This window comes from Stegostoma tigrinum, chromosome 18 (assembly GCF_030684315.1).
Source record: "Stegostoma tigrinum isolate sSteTig4 chromosome 18, sSteTig4.hap1, whole genome shotgun sequence".
In the NCBI taxonomy this organism is placed as follows: Eukaryota; Metazoa; Chordata; class Chondrichthyes; order Orectolobiformes; family Stegostomatidae; genus Stegostoma; species Stegostoma tigrinum.
Window position 1 is genome coordinate 24,625,594 of NC_081371.1, and position 22,942 is coordinate 24,648,535.

General features: G+C 38.9%; 1 protein-coding gene across 2 annotated transcripts in view; it reads right to left on the minus strand.

Moving 5' to 3' along the window:
* Positions 1-22,942, minus strand: part of foxm1 (forkhead box M1) — a 27,427-nt gene continuing 4,485 nt past the window's right edge. For both annotated transcript variants that reach the window (XM_059652402.1, XM_048548339.2), the window contains exons 2-9: positions 21,821-22,489; positions 17,376-17,524; positions 16,288-16,446; positions 13,186-13,314; positions 11,531-11,599; positions 10,611-10,668; positions 9,603-9,802; positions 1-5,576 (exon numbers count right to left, since the gene is read on the minus strand). In XM_059652402.1, the coding sequence (XP_059508385.1) occupies positions 4,713-5,576; positions 9,603-9,802; positions 10,611-10,668; positions 11,531-11,599; positions 13,186-13,314; positions 16,288-16,446; positions 17,376-17,524; positions 21,821-22,489 (2,297 nt within the window). In that variant the 3' untranslated portion in view covers positions 1-4,712. The remainder of the gene's footprint in view (positions 5,577-9,602; positions 9,803-10,610; positions 10,669-11,530; positions 11,600-13,185; positions 13,315-16,287; positions 16,447-17,375; positions 17,525-21,820; positions 22,490-22,942) is intronic.

Genomic DNA, 22,942 nt, shown 5'->3' on the forward strand with positions numbered 1-22,942 from the left:
ACACACAGTTTCACAATGGGCTGTTTATATTGAAATTATATGTCTGAGGCACAGATTGCGTTCTTTTTATTAAGGTGCATTAAGAAAATCTGGAGCATTTACAATTAGGTTATTTTGAAATATTTACATGAACTGCAAGCTGGAAAAACTGTATTGTTCATAATTTACAACTACTGTTGCTGTCGCATGATCTAGTGACTCAGCTGTGGGGATGTTTAGCTGCCAAACTAATAGCCATTACAAATTCAGGTTTGCGTGGAGTCAGAGAAAGCAGTTCCAGTAGTACACTGATAGGCCCGTTGTCGGAATGCAAAGCAGAAGCAGATCATAACTCTTTTTACAAAAAAACATAGTCCTTAAAAAATATAATTTCTATTGGTTAAGCACAGAGAACAATACATCTCTGACTGGCAGCAGTAAGGGGGCAACCAGTAGTCTCATCGGTCGTTGCAACCGACAACAATTTCAAAGTGGTTTTGATCCTGATGTCACTGACATGATCACACCACAAAAACCAAAAAAAATTAATGCCAAACTGTATTGAAAAGCCTCCAAAGCACCACACATGGAATAACAAAAAATTTAAAGATTACAAACTGTCTCGTCAGTTAATTATTTCTACAAGCATCATTGTAATTGAATCGCTTTGGCAAGAACTAAATGCTCCTCTTAACTAGTTGCCTAGTTAAGCATTTTAAAATGTCCCTGTACGAAAGGGAAGCTCATTGCTTACCTGCCCAGAAACTTCTGCACATGTCAATTTCTGAAAAGAAAACTTTTATCGGCTGAGCATTGGAGAATGCTTGGATAATCGGCAAATGCAATCTACAGCTCACACCCTTCCAACAGGTTGTGCAGGGAAAACCATTCTTCCCAGGAATTTCAAACCGCCTCTTGATGCACAGGCCACCATTTCCTCAAAGGAAAAAAATGTAAATGAAAACACTTAGAGAGCAACAAGAGAAGCAGGATATTTGGCCTAGCATTAATGACACATCAAACCAGAATGTGGAGTCTTTCAAAAGCCTGTCTCTCACCCTGACAACTTACGCACAGGAAAATATGAGACTGAAAATAATTGCAGATTTACTGATAGAGTTTTTAATAGAATCGAAGCATGCAATAGCTGTTGTGAAATGATGCAGAAGGGAGGGAGAGCTTCAGATTCCCAAAGCACTGAGACCAATTTGGATATGAGCATCTTGCAGGAAAAAAAAAGACAGGTTGCATCTAATCAGGGTTGGGATAATTATCCACAAAAGTAAGGTTAGTTTGTGTTGTGAGGTAAAGTCTTAAAACTTTATGGACAGGAAGAGGAACATCAGGGCAAAGCATCAAAGAAACAAGAAGCATTTACGACTGGTAAAAACAAACAGCATTATGACATAAATAATAATTCAGGAAAGGAGGAATCAAATCAGAGAGAAATGCAAAGTAGACAACCGCAGGATTGCATAAATACGGGGATTGAGAAAGAAGGTTGGTAAACTCCATGCACAACTTGTCAGAAGGAGATATGATGAGTGGCAATATGGAAGTCTTTCTTCTCAATTAAAGAAATTGGAAGCTACACATTCCGGCTACAAAAGTGAAACTTATCTACACAGTACATTCTTGGTCTCTGCTTCACAGAAGCATCTACATGTGACCATTTCATATACTCAAGCGGGATTGAGAATGAAAAAATACAGGATGGCAAAAATGGTATGACTAGTTCTGGGAAGGATGATGCAATAGACGACCTAAGAACAGCATTTTTTTGGGTGTATCCTGTGGAACAACAGATACTGGGGAAGAGATACAGGAGTAAATCTGCAGTAAATTTCAGCAAAGTTAAAAATATTAAAAGTAGTAATAGTTGGGAACTTCAGTTATCTCAGTACAGATGAGAAAAATAAAATCAAAGTGGGGAATGAGTAAAATCATAGGGAGCTCCTGCAGATTGGTTTCCCAGCTACAAGGAGGTGGGAAGCCAATTTGAATAAGTATTGTCCATTTCCAGCTGATTGAGGGCAGCCACCCAGTTGTAGCCTGGTGGGGATTGTTCTTTAGAACCTTAGAGGGAGCCATGGGCAGTCTTCACTATTTCCTCAAAGGCGTTTCCTTGAATCATCAAACATTTTTAAAACTATTTTTCAGAGTACCTCCTCAATGCTGCAAGGCTCCTGCATTGCCTCCTCATTGGTCACAATTCCTAACCGTGGGCTGTTGTGATTCCAGTTGGGTTCAGAAACCACTTATGAGCCGTCGCCCATAAAATTAGGAGAAAAGTTTCATTGGCTACCTACAAATGCATTTCTGATCGATGTGAGGATCTCCATTGTATTGGTAAAATCCTCCCCTTTAAATCTGACCCTCTCTCCACAGTTGCTGAGTTTTTCCAGGATTTGTTGTTCTTATTTCTCATTTCCAGCATTTTGTTTTTTGAATCAAATGAATAGTCAAGGTGAAGAAGACTACGTTTAGTGAGTTCGATCAGGAGACAGGAAGTCAATATTGGCAAAAATAAAACACTTAGTAAACAGTGGAATGCACGCCAAGTCATGGTACAGTTAAGATATTATATACATGAGAGAAAGAAAGGGTATCCAAATCAGACTGTAATAAAACTGATTAAAATATAAATAAGAGATTTATAATGAGCAACAAATCCATAAAATAAAAATATTAAGCAGAATGCAAAACATGCAGAAAATAATTGCCAAGAAAATGAAACTGCACTAGAATAGAGTTCTTCAGCTGTGCAACTTTCTGGTTACACCACATTTCTGGCCACCATACCGTGATATATATCACTGCGAGCAATGAGGCATAAGTTTATTGGAATGATACTGGAAAGTTAAATTATGAGGAAAGATTGCACAAATCAGTCTCCAAATTCCAAAAGAACCCAAATGGGTGATTTGATTAATGCTTTCAAAGTATTAAGGGGAATAGATACAACAGATAAACTAACTAAGATGGGGACCATAGTCTAAAGTTTAGAGACAAACTTTTCAGATATGAATTAGGAAAGAGACACTAGTACAACTTTGTTCTGTAAATAGCAATTGATGCTGGATTAATTGTTAAGTCTTAAACCTGACAATGACTGATGAGCAAAGAATCTGTTAAAGAATAGTGAATGAAGATAGAACCATTGGTGTTTCCTGAAGAAATGCATTCCTGCATCAGGATGCCAAACTATTAAATTATATAAATTTAATGATAAACCATCAACTATTCAAAAGTGGGTGACAGATGTGATCAATGAACTGTGTTAAGGCCTTAGCTGAGAGATAATTTTCTTATTTGCTAAAGTAGGAAGTCAAGAGCAGGTAACTTGGAAGCACAAGGTGCAACCTAAGGCTCTTGGTTATTTTAAAACTGCAGTATAATATAGATTCCAAATTCTCATCTCAAAGACTATTTGTAGCTGCTATTCTAGAGTGCTGCATTACAAATTCTGTTGTTCACTTTATTAAAGTATGTCACAGTAAGGGACTGTTCACCTTCAGTACCAATACCACATTTAATCTGGAATACATCATATGTTTAAAACACCAAACCCAAACTTCGCACATTTAAGCGAGAATTTCAATATTTTTAACTAGATGATTTGCAACCTACATAGCAATACACAGAATAATGTGGTTACACCGGTCAGGTAGAAGGGGGCTTGATCCAGTGAGCAGATATCTGACAACAGAAAACAAAGCTGATACAGATACAAAGTGTTCCTTTCTTCCTGGGAATTGGAGTATATGAAGAAAAAACAAATTGCAAGAAGTAGAAAGCTGAAATAATGAAAAATCTGGAAAAATACTGTATCTTTGGCAGTTCTGATTACGTCCAAATTGTTAACTAGTCAGATACTGATAATTTCCAGCATTTTCTGTTTAAAAACTTTTGGGCTGGAACTGAATGCTGCCAGCTGCTGTATGAAATGCAACTTCTAATGTCAATCTCCGAGATACTAAGATGGACAATTTATATCAACACTGATCAACTATGACTTGCCTGCATTATCTCATATCTTATTAACTAGACAACAAGCTTCAGTTAAGATCAGACCTTCACTGAAATTAAGAAAGTCACATTCTCCTCCCCCTATGCATTACAGGGCTCATATTCCCCTTCATAGTTTTCTCTTTACATTTTTAAAAATATATTTACAAGTACAATATACAAAACTTTCTGACATTCCCTGAGAAGACACCAAGAAATAAGAAAATGTATAGTCAAAGTCAAGGAATTTGCTGACTATCATCAGAAATGCAGTGCTAGGGAGGTCTCAAGGCCTTTAAAAGTGGCCCAATGTCCTGTATCCAGGAAGATAAAGGAGCAGCAAACACAGCATGCGTGCGCGCACACACACACGCGCACACACACACGCGCACACACACACGCGCACACACACACGCGCACACACACATATCAAATCAATACAGAGTATGGCAGACACTCTCAGACAAGTGCAAAGGATAACAATGAACAGTGATTAATCTAGTTACAATAAGCATAGTCCAGTTGGGTGAGGAACTAAATACCTATAGATACAGACACTAGGAGCTGACGACTTCAAAAACAACCTGAAATATTGCCAAAGGCTTTAGTCCAAGAAGATTTTTCTAGTTCTGACTCAATAGCTACATCAGCTTGAACATGAAATAGTTTTAATATCAAGAATAAAAATCATCTAAGCAGCAAAACTCCCCTCCTCACAAAGTGAATTATCTCAGTTCTGGAATTAGTGTTGACCAACTCATTTTCCCAAGTTCGTAGTCCTCATCCTCCAGGCCAGTGAAACTAATGTCCAGGAATATTTTACTAAGACTGTCATTGAGAGTGTCCAAGACCAAGCCTTCAGTCAAAGACTTGTTTGCTTTGGTGTTACAGTTCGTATGTATCTGAAGTTCTCGAGAACATCTTCTGGAATTGCCCTCTGAAAGAGGGGAGGATCCTGTGTCAGGCACAAGATCTTTAACTGGGGAGTTCAAGAGCTCACGTGGTGACTCAAAGAGAGCGAAGTCCTTAAATGGTGTACTACTAAAACTCAGGTTGCCTGTGTTATTACGCAGTGGTGTTAGGAAGGAACCACATGGTGTCCTCACAGGACTGAACTCAAATAGGCTGTCGTCTTTTTTCAAAGGGGTCAGCGCAATCTTCCAGCTGTTTGCTACAGTGACTGGCGAGCTCTCACTGGTGCCTTTACTCGGGGTGGAGGAGGCAGGTAGATCATGGGGCTTCTCTTTAATGGGGGTTTTGAAGTTATAATCTATGCTGGTGTTGGCAAAATCTGAGCATTGCTCCAGGGTTCTGGATTCATTGAAACCAGACACAAAACCCAAATCTGGTCCACACTCTGCAATGGGCTCACTGGCTTCTGGGAACAGAAGAACAGGCTCCTCAATAGGCTGAAGAACATGCCTCTGTTTTCGCCTGGAACTGCTCTCCTTGGAGACCTCGCAGGCTTTTGCTGTTGCAGAATTCTCTTGAATATCAGTAATTGGAGGGATTGTTGGAATCAGCATCAATTTCTCAGAATCCTTTATTGAGGTTACAGGATGATTATAACTCAGACTCTCGCTTGGAACCTTAAAAAAAACATAAAAGACTAAATACTTTGAAATCATCCACATTCAAGAACAGTGTTAAATCTTTTTCTGAAAAATAAGATCTTGCATTACATTTTCAGTTTTAATGTAAATAAACATCTCAGCACACTTCACAGGTATAATCAGATAAAAATTAACATTGAGTTACAGGTGGGTTAATGGGGGAAGTCGAAGGTAGTGTCCATTATTTTGGTGCTAAGGTGAATTTCAAAGCTGCAAACATAGAATGTTAGAGGGAGGGGACTAGGTAGTTAAAAACGCAGTGTGATAGTCCACGTGCCTGTGGGGAAAAATTGTCGTGTTTTACTTTGGGATAATCGTCCCTTCAAGAACTAGGTTTCCTGGTAAAGTTTCTGTATCAAAAGAGTGGGATGAGAGTAAGATTGAGCGAAAGAGATAAGTGAGAGGTGACAGACAGTGAGTGCGCGAGAGAGAGATACAGAGCAGGAGAGAGAGTTAAGAAATTATTAGTTGGCAAGAGAAAAGCTTAGGGTAAGGGAAAAAAAGAAGAGATCGCAGTTCAAAGGAGAGTTCTGATTCCACTGTGAAATTTGATTCAAGTAAAAATCTTAATTTAACATGCCTAAATATACAGAGATGAAGGATATTTCACTCCATTTGGAAAGTTGGCTACGAAGTTGAAGTGCTAAAAGATGCTTAGTGTTTAATATTGCAGAATGCCCTAACAGGTACAGCTAAAAATGTGAACAGCAGTCTGGTCCCTGAAACTCAATGTAAATTTATGACTATAAAGAAACCTAATCTAATCGAACATTTGTAGAGTATGCATGACAGAAAGAAATGCTGTAGGATCAGTGGTTTTAATGACTGGAGAAGAATTGTGTGTGTGAGGGAAATTATGATTACGGAAAATTCCCAAAATAGTATTTGAGCAACCTTTAAGACTTGTTTAGTGAAGTGTGATGTCAAAAATCCAAAGAGCAGCTGCTCTGGCGGTCAGCCATGATATCTCACACATTTGGGAAATTGCCATATGGGAATCTACGAGGAATCAGAGGAATAGAAAATATGGGTTGGAAACTGTATTAGTTTTAGGGAATAAATGGACACCAAAATAAGAAAAGGAGAAAGGTTAAAACTAAGAATTGATGTCAATTAAAGAATTTGCTTCCAATATAATAAGATTGGGCAAATTGAAGCTAATTGCTAGAAATTAAATGGGAGACGTATACAATTGTAGAAATGGCTAAGGAATTCTAAAAATACTGGGTATTAAACCTGTAGCAGTGGTACAGAGGACACATGCTCCCTCGGAACCTACAACAAATTGTGATATGGCTCAGGGTAGTCAAGAATTTTCCTTGATTATGCTAGAAAGTGTCAAATTACTGGAGGTTCTGGCTATTTTAACTAGAATAAAGTGTTCCCTGGGTTTCCCAACAAAGTAAGTAAACTAAATTACAGAAGACTTTTTTTTTCCTGTAGAGGCATCCTTATGTCTCTGATCAGTAAGGCAAATTACAAAGATTGTACAGAAAATTTCATTTTCTGTATTTTTGAGTATAGACTAAAATTGAAAAAATCTGTTTCAAAAACAAGCATTGTCGACTGAATTGTTTACTTTTGAAGCAGGTTACTGAAACTCATTATGTGTGGTGTTGACACTACTCCTTTATTCAGGTGGCATGGTGGCTCAGTGGTTAGCACTGCTGCCTCACAGTGCCTGGGTCCCCCAGGTTCAATTCCATCCTTGGGTGACTGTCTGTGTACAGTCTGCACGTTCCCTCCATGTCTGCGTGAGTTTGCTCTGGTTTCATCCCACAGTCCAAAAGATGTGCTAGGGCTAGGTGGATTGGCCATGGGAAATTGCCTTGTACTGTACAGGGATGTGTAGATTAGGTGGGTTATATAGGGGGTTGGATCTGGGTGGGATGCTCTGAGAGTTGGTATGGACTTGTTGGGCTGAAGGGCCAGTTTCCACACTGGATGGATTCTATGATTGAAGTGGAGGGGTGAAAGGGAGAAGGATGTTTAAAGGTTCTATGGAAGCGGTGAGCTGTGGATGGTAACATGTTGCTCACTGGTTTGTGCAACTGTGACCAACCATGGGTGCCAAAGATCATCAGCCTGACAACAGCCCCCCGATTGGCTCCTTAGCATATGAACAGCTTGTGGGTATGAAGATACAGAGAGGAGACTTTGGACTGTTGAATGTGAGGTTGTGTGTATGTGTCTCTCCCTTTGGAATAAAATATCTGAAGCCTGACAAGAGCCAGTTATTTTCTCTAGTTGCTGGAAGCTGTTGCTTTTGATAGTAACTAAGAGACTTTGTAGTGAGTCTACCAATCACCTTGTGCCTCCACAGCAACGAGATGAAAGAACCCAGAGAAAGGAGATTAAAGAACAGAAAGCCAAAGGAACATCTCAGTGAACCCTGTGAACTAGTACTACGGAACGGTGCTTCACATTTTGTCACTCTGCCAATCAACCAATGTCTTTTTTGTATGTATGCCTTTGTGCAGTATGCATGTATGCAGGGCTTTATTAATAACATCTTCAAAAACGCCAACAAATTTGTCAAATGTGATTTACGATTCGCAAATCCATTGCTGACAATGCCAATCAGATCATTATCAGCTGGATCTATTTATTGTATCCTTTATAAAAGATTCTAGCATTTTCTCTACTACTAATGCAAGGCTAACAGGTTTAAGTTTATCTGTTCTCTTTCTCATTCCCTCCTCAAATAGTATGGTGACATTTATTACCTTGGAAACTGCAGGAATCATTCCAGAATCTATTGAATTTTGGAAGATAATCACTAATGCATTGGCTATCTCAATAGCCACTTCCTTCAACATTCTGGTGTTTAGGCTATTAGGTTCTGGGGATTTATCAACTTTCATCCCATCAAGTTCTCATTTTTATGTTATCTATGAAAACTTTTACTTCCCATTTTAAGCTTTTACCAGATCACATTCACATTCTATGCTCCCTTACCTTTCTAGTTTCTTGGTATTCCTTTACTGCATTCTAGAACCCTCAAAATCCTCAAAATTGTTGTTATTGCTGGCAACTTTGCAAAATTTTTCTTTTAGTCTTACACAATTCCGAACTTGCTTTGTAAGGCACAGTTGACTGACTGTTTTGAAAATTTGCAATTTGAAGGAGTGTATCGTTACTGCAAGTCATGTAACAAATCTTTAAAGACTATCCATTTGTATGTACAATCATGCCTTTTAATGCATTTTCCCAGTCCACCTCAGCAAATTCATGCTTCGCACCTTCATAATTTCCCTTATTCAAATTTCACACCCTTGCTTCAGAATGAACTTCCTCACTTTCAAACATTATGTAAAATTGTATTATATTTTGGCTGCTAATCTCAGATTTTTTTACAAGATTATTAATTAGCCGATTTTCATTACTTAATATTAAATCTAAAATAGCAAGTCCTTTAGTGGGCTCAATACACTGCTCCAAAAAACCATCCCTAAAACACTCCAGAAACTTGTCCTCCACAGCTTTGGTACTCAGTTGGTTTATCCAGTCCATATGCAGATTGAAGTCACCCATGATAACTTGTTGCCCAAGCTAAAGACTTTTCTCATCTCTTGATTAATACCAGACCCCACACTACCACTACAATTTGGTGGCCTATAAACAACTCCAACAAAGTCTGCTGCCAACTACTGTTTCTTAGTTCCACCAAAACAAATTCCACATATTGTTCTTCAACGCAAGGTCCTTCCTTACTAATGTACTGATTCCATCTCTGATTATCATAGCAATGCCAACTCCTTTTCTTTCTTGTCCATCCTTCTTAAATGTCACATATTCTTGAAATCTTCAGATCCCAGTCTTGGTCTCATGCAGTCATATTTCTGTAATGGCAATTAGATTATTCCCATGTATTTCTTTTTGTGCATCTAGATTGTCTACCTTGCCGCAAATACTGTGTGCATTCAGGTAGGAATGGCTATGGCTGACATGATGATTGCTCGAGTGCCCCAGAAGAATGAGCCATAGTAGAATGAAAATTACCTTTGGTGCTATCCGAACACGCTTGCGCTTCCTGGCCAACTCGCTACTGCTGCCAGTTGAGGAGCGGTGCCCCTGGATTGTTGGTAGGGTTATGTGAGGAGATGGCTGCAGGATGAGGGAAGAGTTGACCGGCAACTGAATGGGTACCAGGTAGGAGTCAGTCCGGGGCAACAGTGGCTTCATCTTTCTCAGATTAACTTCTGCACAAAAAAGCCATGAAAACAATTTATCCAGTAAGTTTATTGAAGGGTGACTCACCATCTCTGCTCTTGTGTTGAAAGTTATGAGATTTGATCCAATTCAGCTCCAAATCAGAAAATGACAATGGAAGCAGCAACTGAGCTCAAAAGGGTAAGGAACTGAAATGACATAATTAAACTGAAAATTGCATCACTGAGATGGGGACATGATTTAAACCCAAGAATCCATAAATATTGGTTGAAACTTAATTCAAAATAGGTGGTTTGAACTCATACTAGAAATGCATGAAATCTGCAACAGAAGCTGAACTGTCCACTTCTAGTTTTAACAGAGTTGGAATGAGGGAGTGGATGAAAAATTGATTCTGGGGAAGCAAGTCAGTCATTTAAATATTACAACAATAATTAAATCAGTCATTACTCGATTCAGGTACACTGACAATGGAAAACTATGGTGCAGTGGCAGTGCCCCTACCTCAGAAGGTCTGGATTTAAGTCCCACCTGCCTGGAGATATGTAACATCATGTCTGATCAGGTTCAAAAAATAATTATAGTGGAAAACGGACCCCTTAAAATAGGTCGGTCTGTTCTATAGAATTTTAGCCTTACATGGGTGTTTGACAAAGCCAATAAAATGAGGTTAAGTGAAAACAATTCAGCTCTTTAACACAGAGCTAATGTCAGATGGCTCTGTCTTTTTAGCAGCAGCATGTACTTCCTCGAATTTAAGCTTACAACATAACACTGAAACCAAAGTATGTCAAAAGTTAAGTTCACCTTTATCAGAACTGCTACTTTTTCACGTACCTGTGCTGAGAGCGACATTACTCTTTGGCAGCTCAGCATTGCCAGTTCGCTTTTGTTGCTAAAATTGAACAGATTAAACCAAAAAATATTAAACCATGCATATTTTCATTATCTTGAGATTAGTAAATATGCACTGCACATTCCTTCTGCAGAGCCAGATGGCATACAATGATACAGAAACCCTTTCTTAAACTGTAAATATTTGATGCTACTGAACATTAATAGTTGAAGCCATGGTTTAGGTGCATCTGATCAATTCATTTTATAACATTGCAGTGTTCAGTTTACAGGCAGTAATTCATCAAACATCCACTAGCCTATATGTTTGCTTCAATGTATGAAATATAGCCCAAGGAATGTTCCAACTATTTTTCCTTGCTTAATATTATTTTTGTTTCTGTGATCTACACCCTCTACATCATTTCCACTGTGCTGTCTGGGTCCTTTCTGCAAGATTATATTTCCTGACTTTCATTTGTTTTATTTTGGAATATTTTAACCCATTATTTCCCTTCTCTTTTTATTCACTTAGCTTCTCTATTAATATTCTTTTCCGTTGATTCTTTCCCACCCAATTTCAGCTGGTGCTTTCATCTTATTATGTGGCATTTGTGTTTCCCAGGGAAGTCAGAGTCAAAGAACAGGCAAAATAATCCTGAGTGTGAAGTCAAGATCTACCTGTAAGAATGGATAAAGCATTGTTCAAAGCAACAATGGAAGAAAACCCAGAGTTTAAGAAAATTAATTAATATATTCAGTTTTAAAAATGGGATTCTGTCAAGAAAGAGAAATAACAGCTGAAATTATAGATATCCTGGTACAAATATCAACAATAGTAAAGCCTCCTTCTCCCTGGCGCAGCTAAATAGAGATCAGCACAAAAAGGTGACAAGATGCTGCCAAGAGCATATGGGTCTTACTTGTTGACAGACCAGCACAGGCACTGCTTGGATCCAATGGGTTTGGTCAGTTGGGCTGTAATCCGATGACTGCATGAAACGTCAACCAAGAACGAGAAGCGAAGGTTAAAATGCACATATAATTTTTTAAAAATGCGTTGACATTGTGTTGGAATGAAGTGCCTCCCAGCAACTTTTTTACTGAGGTAAATAAATGCTGCATTCATAAATCTACCTCTATCTATAATGACCATCAAGAAGAACTGACATACAAATCTTTTCAAGTCCTCATGACATCCTTATTGCCTTAGAGCCAATGAAGTTCCTTTGAAGTGTAATTACTGTTATCCTGCAGGTAAATACCATAGGGATTTATGAGAATAGTTTCAGGAATGAAGAACTTCAGGTACTTGGATAGACTGAAAAGCATGAGGTTGCTTTCATTCAATAAGATTAAGGGGATTTGAAAGAGGTGTTCAAAATAATGAGGGGGTCTGGACTGAGTAGATAGAGAAAAACTGTTCCCAATGCTCAAAGGACTGAGAACTGGAAGGCAGAGATTTCAGGTGCCATTGATTTAATGTGTTTTGCTAAAGAACCACTGGTGATATTAGGAAAAATCTTCATGGAGCAAGTGGTTAGGATGTGGGAATGGATTGCCTGACAGAGTATATTGAAGAATTAATTACAGCTTTCAAAAGCACCTGAAGGGAAAATATTTACTGGACTACAGGGCAAGGGCAGGGGAGTGGTACGAGTTAACTTGCTTTAGCAGAGAGATGCATGGACATGACAGACTGAATTTTTTTATATTCATTCATGGGACATGAATGGCTAGCATTTATTGCCCATCTCTACTTGTGCTTGAGAAGGTGTTGATGAGCTGCCTTCTTAAAATTCTGCAGTCCACATGCTGTAGGTTGACCCACAATAGCCTTAGGGAGGGAATGACCTTCTTCAGTGATGCAGTCATTCATCTGTCACCTACATCTGTCATGAGGTATTCACACAAAGCCACATTGATAACAAATCTGGGATATTCAAATTCCAGAAATATGGAGCATTAAGTTGATATAACAGGAACATGGACAGAGTAACCTCCTTTACCGATTACACTGAATTGGCTTTACAGGTATTATTTGCTTCAAGTATATTAGATAATAATAAAATGTGATTTCTTTTTGCAGAGAGGCTGGAATTGGAAGGAACAGTCAAAATAATCCTGATTATAAAGTCATCTTTGACCTATGTTTGGATGGGTAAGCATGGCTCATAGGAGTATATTAATTAATGGATGTTTCTTCAAGTATGGGGGTCAAGCACTTCTTTTCCTGTTCTACTGCATTGTAATTAGCCTCTACTCTGAATTTTTAATGTCTTTATGTTAAAATTAAAATTCAAAAGGAAGAAGCCGTTCAACTCTTCTCCACAAGATAATGGAGAAAATCTCCAGATATAGATCTGCTATTATTATCCTACATGGTGAAATAATCATTTGCTTTCAACAACGCAGAATATAAGACAAAATAATAAAAAAAAACTGTGAAGTGACTATTTGGAATAACTCAATCAAAATATTGAGAATATCAGAATAATCTGATATTTATCCTGTTCTTGACTAGTAACCATAAACCTACACAAAGGTTTATTTCTTAGAAAATGTACAGAGAACACACCTTAACAACCTGATCCAAGGTCAAAAAGCGGTTGGCTTCAGCACGGATTGTCCAGTGTGATATCTTGCCATTATGAGATGTCTGACGTATGAACATATCATGCAGAGACAAGTTGTGCCGAATAGAGTTCTGGAAGAGGGACACACAAGCTAGCTATCATGACAACAATGCTTGTTAACCTGAAATGCTCAATGGTAAATAGTTAAAAAAAAACAAAAATTTGCATTTATATAGGACCTACTACATAACAAAATGTCCCAAAGTGCTTCGTAGGGGCAAAAATAAAATCTGGCATGAAGAAAATGGTTTATAGAACTATTTTTTTAAAAAAAGTCTTCTCCTGAAATAGAATACATATTGTTTCCAGCACAACAAAAAATATGATAAGTTATAAAAAAAATCAACCAACATAATTCTTCCTCCAGCAACAGTCACAACATAATTACTTAGGGATGCTGTGGCCTTTGCAACTTGCATTTTAGTTGTTTTGGAATCAACCTAAAGCAGAAAAAAAGTGACAGTTTGTTTTATTTCAGTCAGGTGGTAAAGCACACATCAAGTGCTAACATTTTTGAGAACTAACCTGAGATAATCCCACATTTTCAGTTTTTAAATTTCAGATCTTACAGCATATTTATCTAATACCCTCAAAACTGAAATATTTTGATTTCAAGCCCTTATTAAAGACAGCTTTAATAAATTTGTTAATTTACTTTCATATACGCAGAAAAATGAAGACTCCTAAATCAGTGTTGCATAAATTGTATTGTTAGCAACACATCAGAGGAAAGCACAAAGCAGAGATCAGGCAAATATCTATTGGGAGCCCTTCACCTCAGTCAGATCAGATAAAAACACTATTCTGTCATTCAGGATAAGGACATAAGGTTGGTGAATTAGCAAATTATTGCTATCACCATTGACCAGAAACAAAACTGGGGCAACCATATAAATGTTGGTGATACAACAACAGGTCTGAAGCTGTGTATCCTAGAACAAATAACTCACCTCCTAACCCCCTAAAGCCTGTCCACCATCTGGAAGACACGTGTTAGCATGTAACGGAATACTTTCCATTTGCCTGGATAAGCGCAGCCCCAACCATGTTCAAGAGGCTCAACAGTATCCTGGTCAAAGCAGCCCAGTTGACTGACACCCCATCCACCACCTTAAAGATTTACTCCCTCCTAGAGTGGGAGTAATGTGAATCTGACCTAAATACTGCAGCAACTAACCAAGGCTGTTTAGACAGAACCTTCCAAACTTCCACTGCTCAAAAGAACAAACAAGAGCAGCAGATGCACAAGGACACCATTGCCTGCAAGCTTCCTCCTAGCCATAAACCATCCTGACTTGACACTATCTTACAGTTACTTCATTATAGCTGGGTCAAAATCCTGGAACTCTCTCCCTAACAGTACTGTGAGTGTCCCTACACCAAATGAACTGCAACTACTCAAGAAGGTAACTCACCACCACCTTACTGTGGGTAATTAGAGATGTACAAAAAATGCTGGTTGAGCAGCAATGATCATATACCATAACAGTATACGGAAAAAAAATAAGTCAGTAAAGCATGCCTTCTAATTAGGTTAACTAGAAACAATAAAATCAGAGGGCAACTTAATCACAGATTAGAATATGAGGCACACTAAGTAGACTTACCATCATAATAAACATTCTCCACCCTATATATTATTTTTGGTTAAATGTACTGGTTAAGTTCAGGGTGCCTTGCTGGTGATTAAATTACATTTTCTTTGTAATATAACCATTTTGTCAGGAAAAATAGAAAAAGATTAAATGGTGGGAAACTATTAAATATTGATGTTTACACGTAAAATACAAAAGTAACATACAAGTACAGAAAGCAATTAAGAAAGAAATAGTTCATCAGCTTTTATTGCAAGAGTGCTGAAGTACAAAAGAAAGGGATTTTTATGCAAACTCAGTGACAAATTCAGGGAGCAGTGTACAGTTTTGCTTTCTGTACTCATGGAAGCCTGGTTTGGGGTGGGGGCTGCAGTAAAAGTTTACCATTAATTGAGTTCTTTGCCTTTGAAGAAAGATTGATCAAAACTCTCCAGAGTTTATTAAAAATGGAAACATGCCCGATTCTGAATGAGGGGCAGTCTCAAAATAGATTGTTCTGGAGAAATGTCTTCGTCCAGAATCCTTGCAATTCGCTACCATAGCAGTTTGTAAATGCTCAAATTGTTGATTTTAATAGACATGGGATCAGACGGTAAAGTTAGTTATGGTGGTTCTGAGGAAGGGTCACCAGATCCGAAATGCAAACTTTGTTTTCTCCTTCACAGATGCTGCCAGACCTGCTGTGCTTTTCCAGGAACTTTGTTTTTGTCCCTGATTTTTGTTCCACTGTTCTTTCGGTTTTTAGTTATGGCGATGGTCACTCATGAATTTTTACAATGCATTGCAGCACTGAGTGACCTTTTGATTTACTCCTTCACCTGTTTCATAAATTTTTACTTTTCATATTTGTTTGCATGGCAGTAAATCCATCTGGACGTAGATATTCTCCAACTCCTTGGACAATGCAATGCAATAGATTTAGGTTAGATTCGCTACAGTGTTGAAACAGGCCCTTCGGCCCAACAAGTCCACACTACCCTTGAAGCATCCCACCCAGACCCATCCCCCATAACCCACACACCCCTGAACACTACGGGCAATTTAGCATGGCCAATCCACCAAGCCTACACATCTTTGGACTGTGGGAGGAAACCGGAGCACCCGGAGGAAACCCACGCAGTCATGGGGATAATGTGCAAACTCCGCACAGACAATTGTCTGAGGCTGGAATCAAACCGGGGTCCCTGGCGCTGTGAGGCTGCAGTGCTAACCACTGAGCCACCGTGCTGCCCCAAATATTCTCCAACTCCTTGGACAATGCATGCTCTTTGGTCTCAACCTCCCCAAAATGATGTTCTGTGCCCTCTGCCCTACACAGCTCAAATTAGGAACTGGTAATAGATTTTAAGAGTGAACTGGACTTCCTCTATCCTGTGATGCATATTAGTGTTGATCCAAAGTTCAGTGGCAACCTTTACATTGCTATCTATTTAGATATTTTCATATTACCTTCCAACCCGGTTTGGCAACATGCTTGAAGTAGGGGAAATGATCCTCAATCCAGGTGTAGATTTCCTTCAGAGTCATCCTCTTGCTCTGGGTACTGTTTATTGCAAACTGAATCATGGCCATATAGGAATACGGAGGCCTTTCATGAACAGATTCTGGCTACAATAAGGAGACGGTTCAAAGTAAACAAACGCAAAATACTGTGGAAAAGTATAAAGAAAAGCTGCTTTTTGAAATATATATACTAGTTGACATAGATTCACACAAGGTCTTTTACACTACTGAATTCTAATGTTAGTCAGGCGAGTCCTAGGACAACTACAGTAAGGATTGATTCATAGCAGGTCTTCTTTTAGACTGCCCCACCATTTGAACTTGGATAGAGTAAGCCAGTTACATATAGGCAAAGTTAATTTTACTTTCCTTATTTTTAATTAAACCGAGCAAAAGTGGGTCCAATCAAAACAAAGATAAACAGAACATTTGTAAAACCTTCTACACTAATTCCTCATCACTTCTTTCAAATGAATTATTCACCACATTCTATTCACCTCTCGATTCCATAAACATTGATCCCAGCTTTAACATATCTGGCCCACTCACTCACAGCTTGATTGAGTACAACTGATTTAAGTTTTAACATGCTGCAAATTCTTCATATTACTCCAAGATTACCCTAAAAAAATGAACGGACTGTGGTTCTGCCATAGCTAATTGCCCTGCTTCTTTCCCCTGCCTCTAGTCTCCAATACCCTGTACAAAGATTTCTGATTTCTTAGTTTATACAACTGAGTTGATTGGTACAGTTGCCTCTGGCATCAGCAAGTCCATTCCTTACCATCACATTTTCACTATACTCTAATCCCATCCCTCTCCTTTCCAAACTTACCTGTTCAATGATATTTGCCCCCTGCTCGCTTTATACTCTGACCACCCACTTTTTAAAATCTCAGTTACTGCTTCTAGCCCCACTGCCTCCTCTCCATACTTGTATGTAAACTAAATGAATGAAATGACAAATACATTGAGATGATACAGCTTTTGAAATGCCTCAGGATTGAATACAGACAGGCAAGAACAGCACTCACAGTGGCACTTTCTGGTGGAGGCTCTTGGTTTTCTTTCTCAGCTTCATCTTTTACACTGCAAGCCCCTAGGCTATCCGTGCTCATTTTACCCAGCCATTGAATGTTGGTCAGACTGTCGTTCAGGAGAAGGCGCTCAGGAACTGTAGGAGCTAAGAGAAGGAAAATAATGGCAGAGATTTTGCGTAGAAAGTAGAAATCTTGCCTGTAGTAGGTCAGCCACTGTAAATCACTTTGAAGCATCTTTCTTGAGGTCAGATTCTGCCATCATGGCCTATTATGCAGTGCCATAATTCACTGCATCTCAGTTACATATTAGGTTGCAATTCCCAAAGTTCAGTCAATCGTTTCACTTTAACCGGGACACTGACAGAAATTCACCATAAAAACATAGCTTCCTCCTTGATAATTCTGTAATTGAATCAGTTTGGGGTAATTTGTGTTTGACACCAGTGGAAGCTGTCGCGGAACTCACAACTTCTTACGAGTACCAAAATATCTCAACAATACAGCTGTTTTCAAGGGAGTTCCTAGTAATGCATGACAGTTAAGGGCTACTGTATGACTGCATCATCTTCCAAACTTTTTGACTATGGAATCATCCACATCTGTCAACATTCATTGGTTGCAGAGTTTTACACCTCACTGAATGTTATAAAGTGGCTATTGTAAAAAGTAAATGGTACCGAATGGGTTAATGTTGGAGACTGCAATAAATTGCACCTAATCTGGTGATGTCATATGGGCCTGGAACAGGAGGAGATAGACCAGCTAAGAATTTTGTAGAATGAAGCCACATTTCTTAGGCCACCTTGTAGTCTTTGTAACAATGTCTAATAAATTAATGTAACTTATCATGCAACATACTACATCTTGATTAAGTGAAGAGCCTCTTTTTGTTAAGAGGCATTCAAGGTGTCCTAGTTTAACCTTGACCCATTTACCATTAGTTCCCCTGAATGGAAGTTATTGGGGCCTGTAATCCCATTGACTGGCACAAGATGTAGTTAAACATTGTTTACCTGACACAATTTGTGCCATTTTGGCACGGTCTTTCTCACTCTGACTTGAAGCTTCTCTAAGTGCCACACTTCTAACTGAGGTCTGCATCAAGTTGCCTTCATTCATCAGGTCCAGACTGCCTGCATGAATTGTCAGTCGTTCTGGTAAAGTTGTTCCGTTGCTGATAGCATCTATTTCAGAGACCACCTGATTTCCTGTATTTCTATAATAAATGCGTGTAATCCCTTGGATCCAGTCAAGGAAAGATGATGGTGGTAACAAATACCTCAACATTAAGCTGGTAATGTTTAGCTTTGGAGCACATTATTGGCATTATTGCTTATACCGCAAGGCAATGATGGTTACAAACTGCCTACAGACAAACTTGCGGCAACAACAACAAGTGAGAAACAGCACTCAATGGCATTTTTCTTCAAACTTGCTAACAAAAGTGCAGAAGAAAGTGTGAAACAGAAGCTAGTTATATCTGTCAATTACAGATTCATTAGGGAATCAAAGATCTGTCAGAGCAGTCTCAATTCGAAGTGAAGCTAGAAAGCAAATGAATTGGAGCTCCACAAGTAAAGTTAAAAATCAATGTTGGGCCAGAGCAAAAACTTCAAATTAACATCATTGAACAGACTGAGAAGGCTTGAGCTTAAAAAAAATATTTCCAGCTCACACTAAGCTATCACTACAAGCAGACACCATAAGGCATAACTACAGTAAGGAAACTAAGGGCCACAGAAATAATTTAAACAGACATTGCAGCACCAATAATGTCACGAAGCTAGAATTAACACAAAAAAGGAGAATTTAAAAGCGTAAAGTGACTGAGTTTAACAGAGGTAGTACAAAGACTAATGAGGCCACAGGAATGAGAACGGGACATCCACAATTTCAGGTGTGAAGAATTTATGAAGACTTCAGGCACCTATTTTAGTTGGGTAAGTTGTGCCAAGGTATGGGCAATTTCTTTTGGCCATGAAAGTTTGGAAATCACCCACTGCATCTGTGAAAAATTAGAAAACCTCTACTGTGCCCTGAGAAGACTGGTAAACCACCAGTTAGTACAGAGATTATATTGCAAGGTTTAAAAGGAAAATGGAGCAAGATTACTATGTTGAAGTATTAACAACCTACTTGGGAAAGAGATTAAAATAACATTGATGCTGCAATATTACAAGCCTTTAAATTTAAGAAGTAAGGTAGCATTGCAATACTTTAAAGCTTTTTAACTCTGCAGTAAGAATAAGTAACATGAGAAATAACATTGTATGGCAAATTTAAATTCAGTGATCAACTAAATAGAACACAGGATTGGACATCTTGGAGAAAACCGCTATTAAGATACTGATTTGCTTCCAGGTTAGTCATTATCATAGAATTCCTACAGTGTGGAAGCAGGCCATTCAGCCCATTAGGTCCAGACTAATGCTCTGAAGAGCAAGACACCCAAGTCCATATATCGCTCCCTATCTCTGTAACTCTATATTTCCCATAGCTAATCCATCTATCCTGCACATCCCTGAACACTGTGGGAAATTTAGTACGGCCAATCCACCTAAACTGCACATCTTTGGATTATGGGAGGAAACCAGAGCACCCGGAGCAAGCCAACGCAGACACGGGGAGAATGTGCCAACTACACGCAGACAGTTGCTTGAGGCTGGAATCAAACTCAATTCCCTGTGATTCATTGTGTGATTTAATGAATCGCAAATTGAACAAGTAAACACTATATGGTATTCAATAAGACCTGCAATTGATGACATTATAACTCATCAAGACATAAAAGAAAGTACAGATAACTTAAAGATGATCTATAACCTTTTCATGTTTTAATTGGAGAACAAACAAAACACTTGGAAAAGAACAGTTCAGATCAGCAATGTCCTGTACTTGCATATTTGGCATTACAGTCCACCCTGAATTTTAAGAGAGATTTTGAAGCTTCAAGGGTCCACTTACAAATGTTAAACCCACCTGTTTGGACATGTTATGACACACCTTTGTCCACTATCACATCCTAAATTGGAACTTGAACGCAGACTTTCTGATCCAGAGTTAGGGGTATCACTCCTGAGCTACAAATTCCGCTATGCTGATACCAATGGTACCTTATAACAAATTCTAAATGTTTAACACCTCTATCTGATCTCTCCTTTATGAAACCCATAAATCTGTGAGCTGGGTACTTGAATGGGAATAGTGACAGTCAGTGGGGCTGTTGCTTTGTGGTTTGTTGATAGGAAGGGAAGGAAAGAGAGAGGATGGTTGAGCTATTGACTGTCTCCTTCATAAGATGTTAAATATTGTGGAACTTTTTGTATCCTGCCAAAAAGGCTTATTTGTTACTTTGGAGAAAACAACAGTATCCCAGTTGTCTCCAATGACGAAACTGATGAGTGTTAGATTTCTACTGAAAACAGGTATATGCCTCAAATTCAATAAACACTGAAAAAATTTTAACACCAAACAAAGAGTCCAAAGAAGTTATAGTTTCTGCTTTGGTTTGCTTGAGGATTGGGGCTTGTGAGTTTGAGCACAGCCACATGTTTTCCCACCACAACAGAGGACTCAGAATTCCTACAGTGTGGAAGCAGGCCATCCAGCTCATTTAGTCCACACCAACCCTCCTAACAGCATCCCACCCGGATGCAAGCCCTACCCTATTCCTGTAAGTTTACATCTCCCTTGGCTAATCGACTTAACCTCCACGTCCCTGGACACTATGGGCAATTTAGCATGGCCAATTCATCTAACTTGCATATCTTTGGATTGTGGGAGGGAACTGGATCACCCAGAGGAAACCCACACAGATACAAGAGAAAGTGCAAACTCCACACAGATGGTGGATTGGAACTGTGAGGAGGTAGTGCCAGCCACCAAGCCGTCCTAGAACCTCCACAGACAAACCTGCCTTGCACTTAGAAAAATCAGTTTGACAATTTAAACACATTCAAGAATATAAGAAAGCAGTTATAAAGTGTAAACTGAAATTATTGACTACAGCTTAATTATGTGGATCATTTAAGAATACTAGCAAGAAAATGCTAAGTATCAATCCATCTTCTGAGAAGAAATCATCTGTAAATTATTCATACAAACAGACTGCAAGAGCATGTAATTTTTGTCCTCTTTTGTCATCAGTAGCTGTTCTCAAACTGTCATGATTATTCAATAATTATTTGAGCACATCAATACTGTGATGTAATTTGTAATACATAATCTAATTGTCTGGAAGTTACATGCACAGCTAGTAATTCCTTCATAGAGTAGAAAGGAAAAGAAAAATTATAAAATACCTCAAGACTAAAAACAAAACCATCTTAAAGAGAGCTCAACACAAAATGCTTTCTGTAAGGTATTTCATCTGAGGAAGATTGTTACTGAATAGTGTTTTGTTTAATGTTCCAACTTCTTTACAGGGGACCATTTCTTACCTGTACCAGCCTCTTGGTCATACAGAGATGAAGGAAATGATGTTTGAGGGACTTGAACTGGGAGATCATCCTCCTTTTTGATGCTGATATTACTTATGAAATCTGGTATGGCCACCTTGCCGCTTGAGTTAGCAACTGTTAAGCATGGATCCTCCTGTAATTCCATGAACTTTTTTCTCCTTTCCAGAAGTGGTGTACAAGGATCATTACTTCCCAAGGACTGGCTCTGGCGGGAGGAGGAAGGTGCATTACCACTCAAAAGAATAAATTTCTTGGGCCCATTGGAGCCACTCTCTTTCCCCTTTGCTGTGAGTGCTGCTATGATGCTTTGAAGATCTGCATTTTTAGGAATTAACACAACCTGAGTGTTGGGCAGTGAAGGATGGTTTACAATCCGAATCCTCTCAGGATACTTTTGAGTCTCAATGGCTGTGTGTTTCCGAGAGTTTCCCAGGTCATCCTTTGTTGAACAAGTGCTCTCTGTGTCAAAATCTCTAGTCTCGGGTTTGTGTTTACTCCCATCATTCTTGTCTTCAGGAGGATTCTCCCTTATATCCACTGGATTATTGAATGTGAGGGGACGTTTCCTCCTTTTCAGAATCAGAGGCCTTCTTGGACTGGCCTTCATTATTGTGAGAGGAGCTTCTTCAGTAATACACCACACAGTGCCTGCAACAGTAGAATTTAATTAGAAATTCTCCACATAGCCAAAAATAAAATTAACAAACAAATAACAGATTCAAATGTCAACTGTTAAATTCACCAGTTATGGGTTAGCTTTGTTTTGAATGACAATGACTTGCCAGTCTTGGGCTGTCGCGGTGGCTCAGTGGTCAGCACTGTGGCCTCACAGTGCCAAGGAACTGGGTTCAATTCAACCCTTGCATGACTGTGTAAACTCCATACAGATATGCATGGGTTTCTTCCAGGTGCTCCCGGTTTTCCAACCCACAGTCCAAAGATGCAGAGATTAGGTGGACCCATTATGTTAAATTGCCCATAGTGTTCAGGAATGTGCAGGCTAGGTGGGATTAGCCATGGGAAATGCAGGGTTACCAGGATAGGGTAGGGAGATAGGCCTGGTTGGCAGTGTCTTCAGAGTGTCTGTGATGACTTGATTAG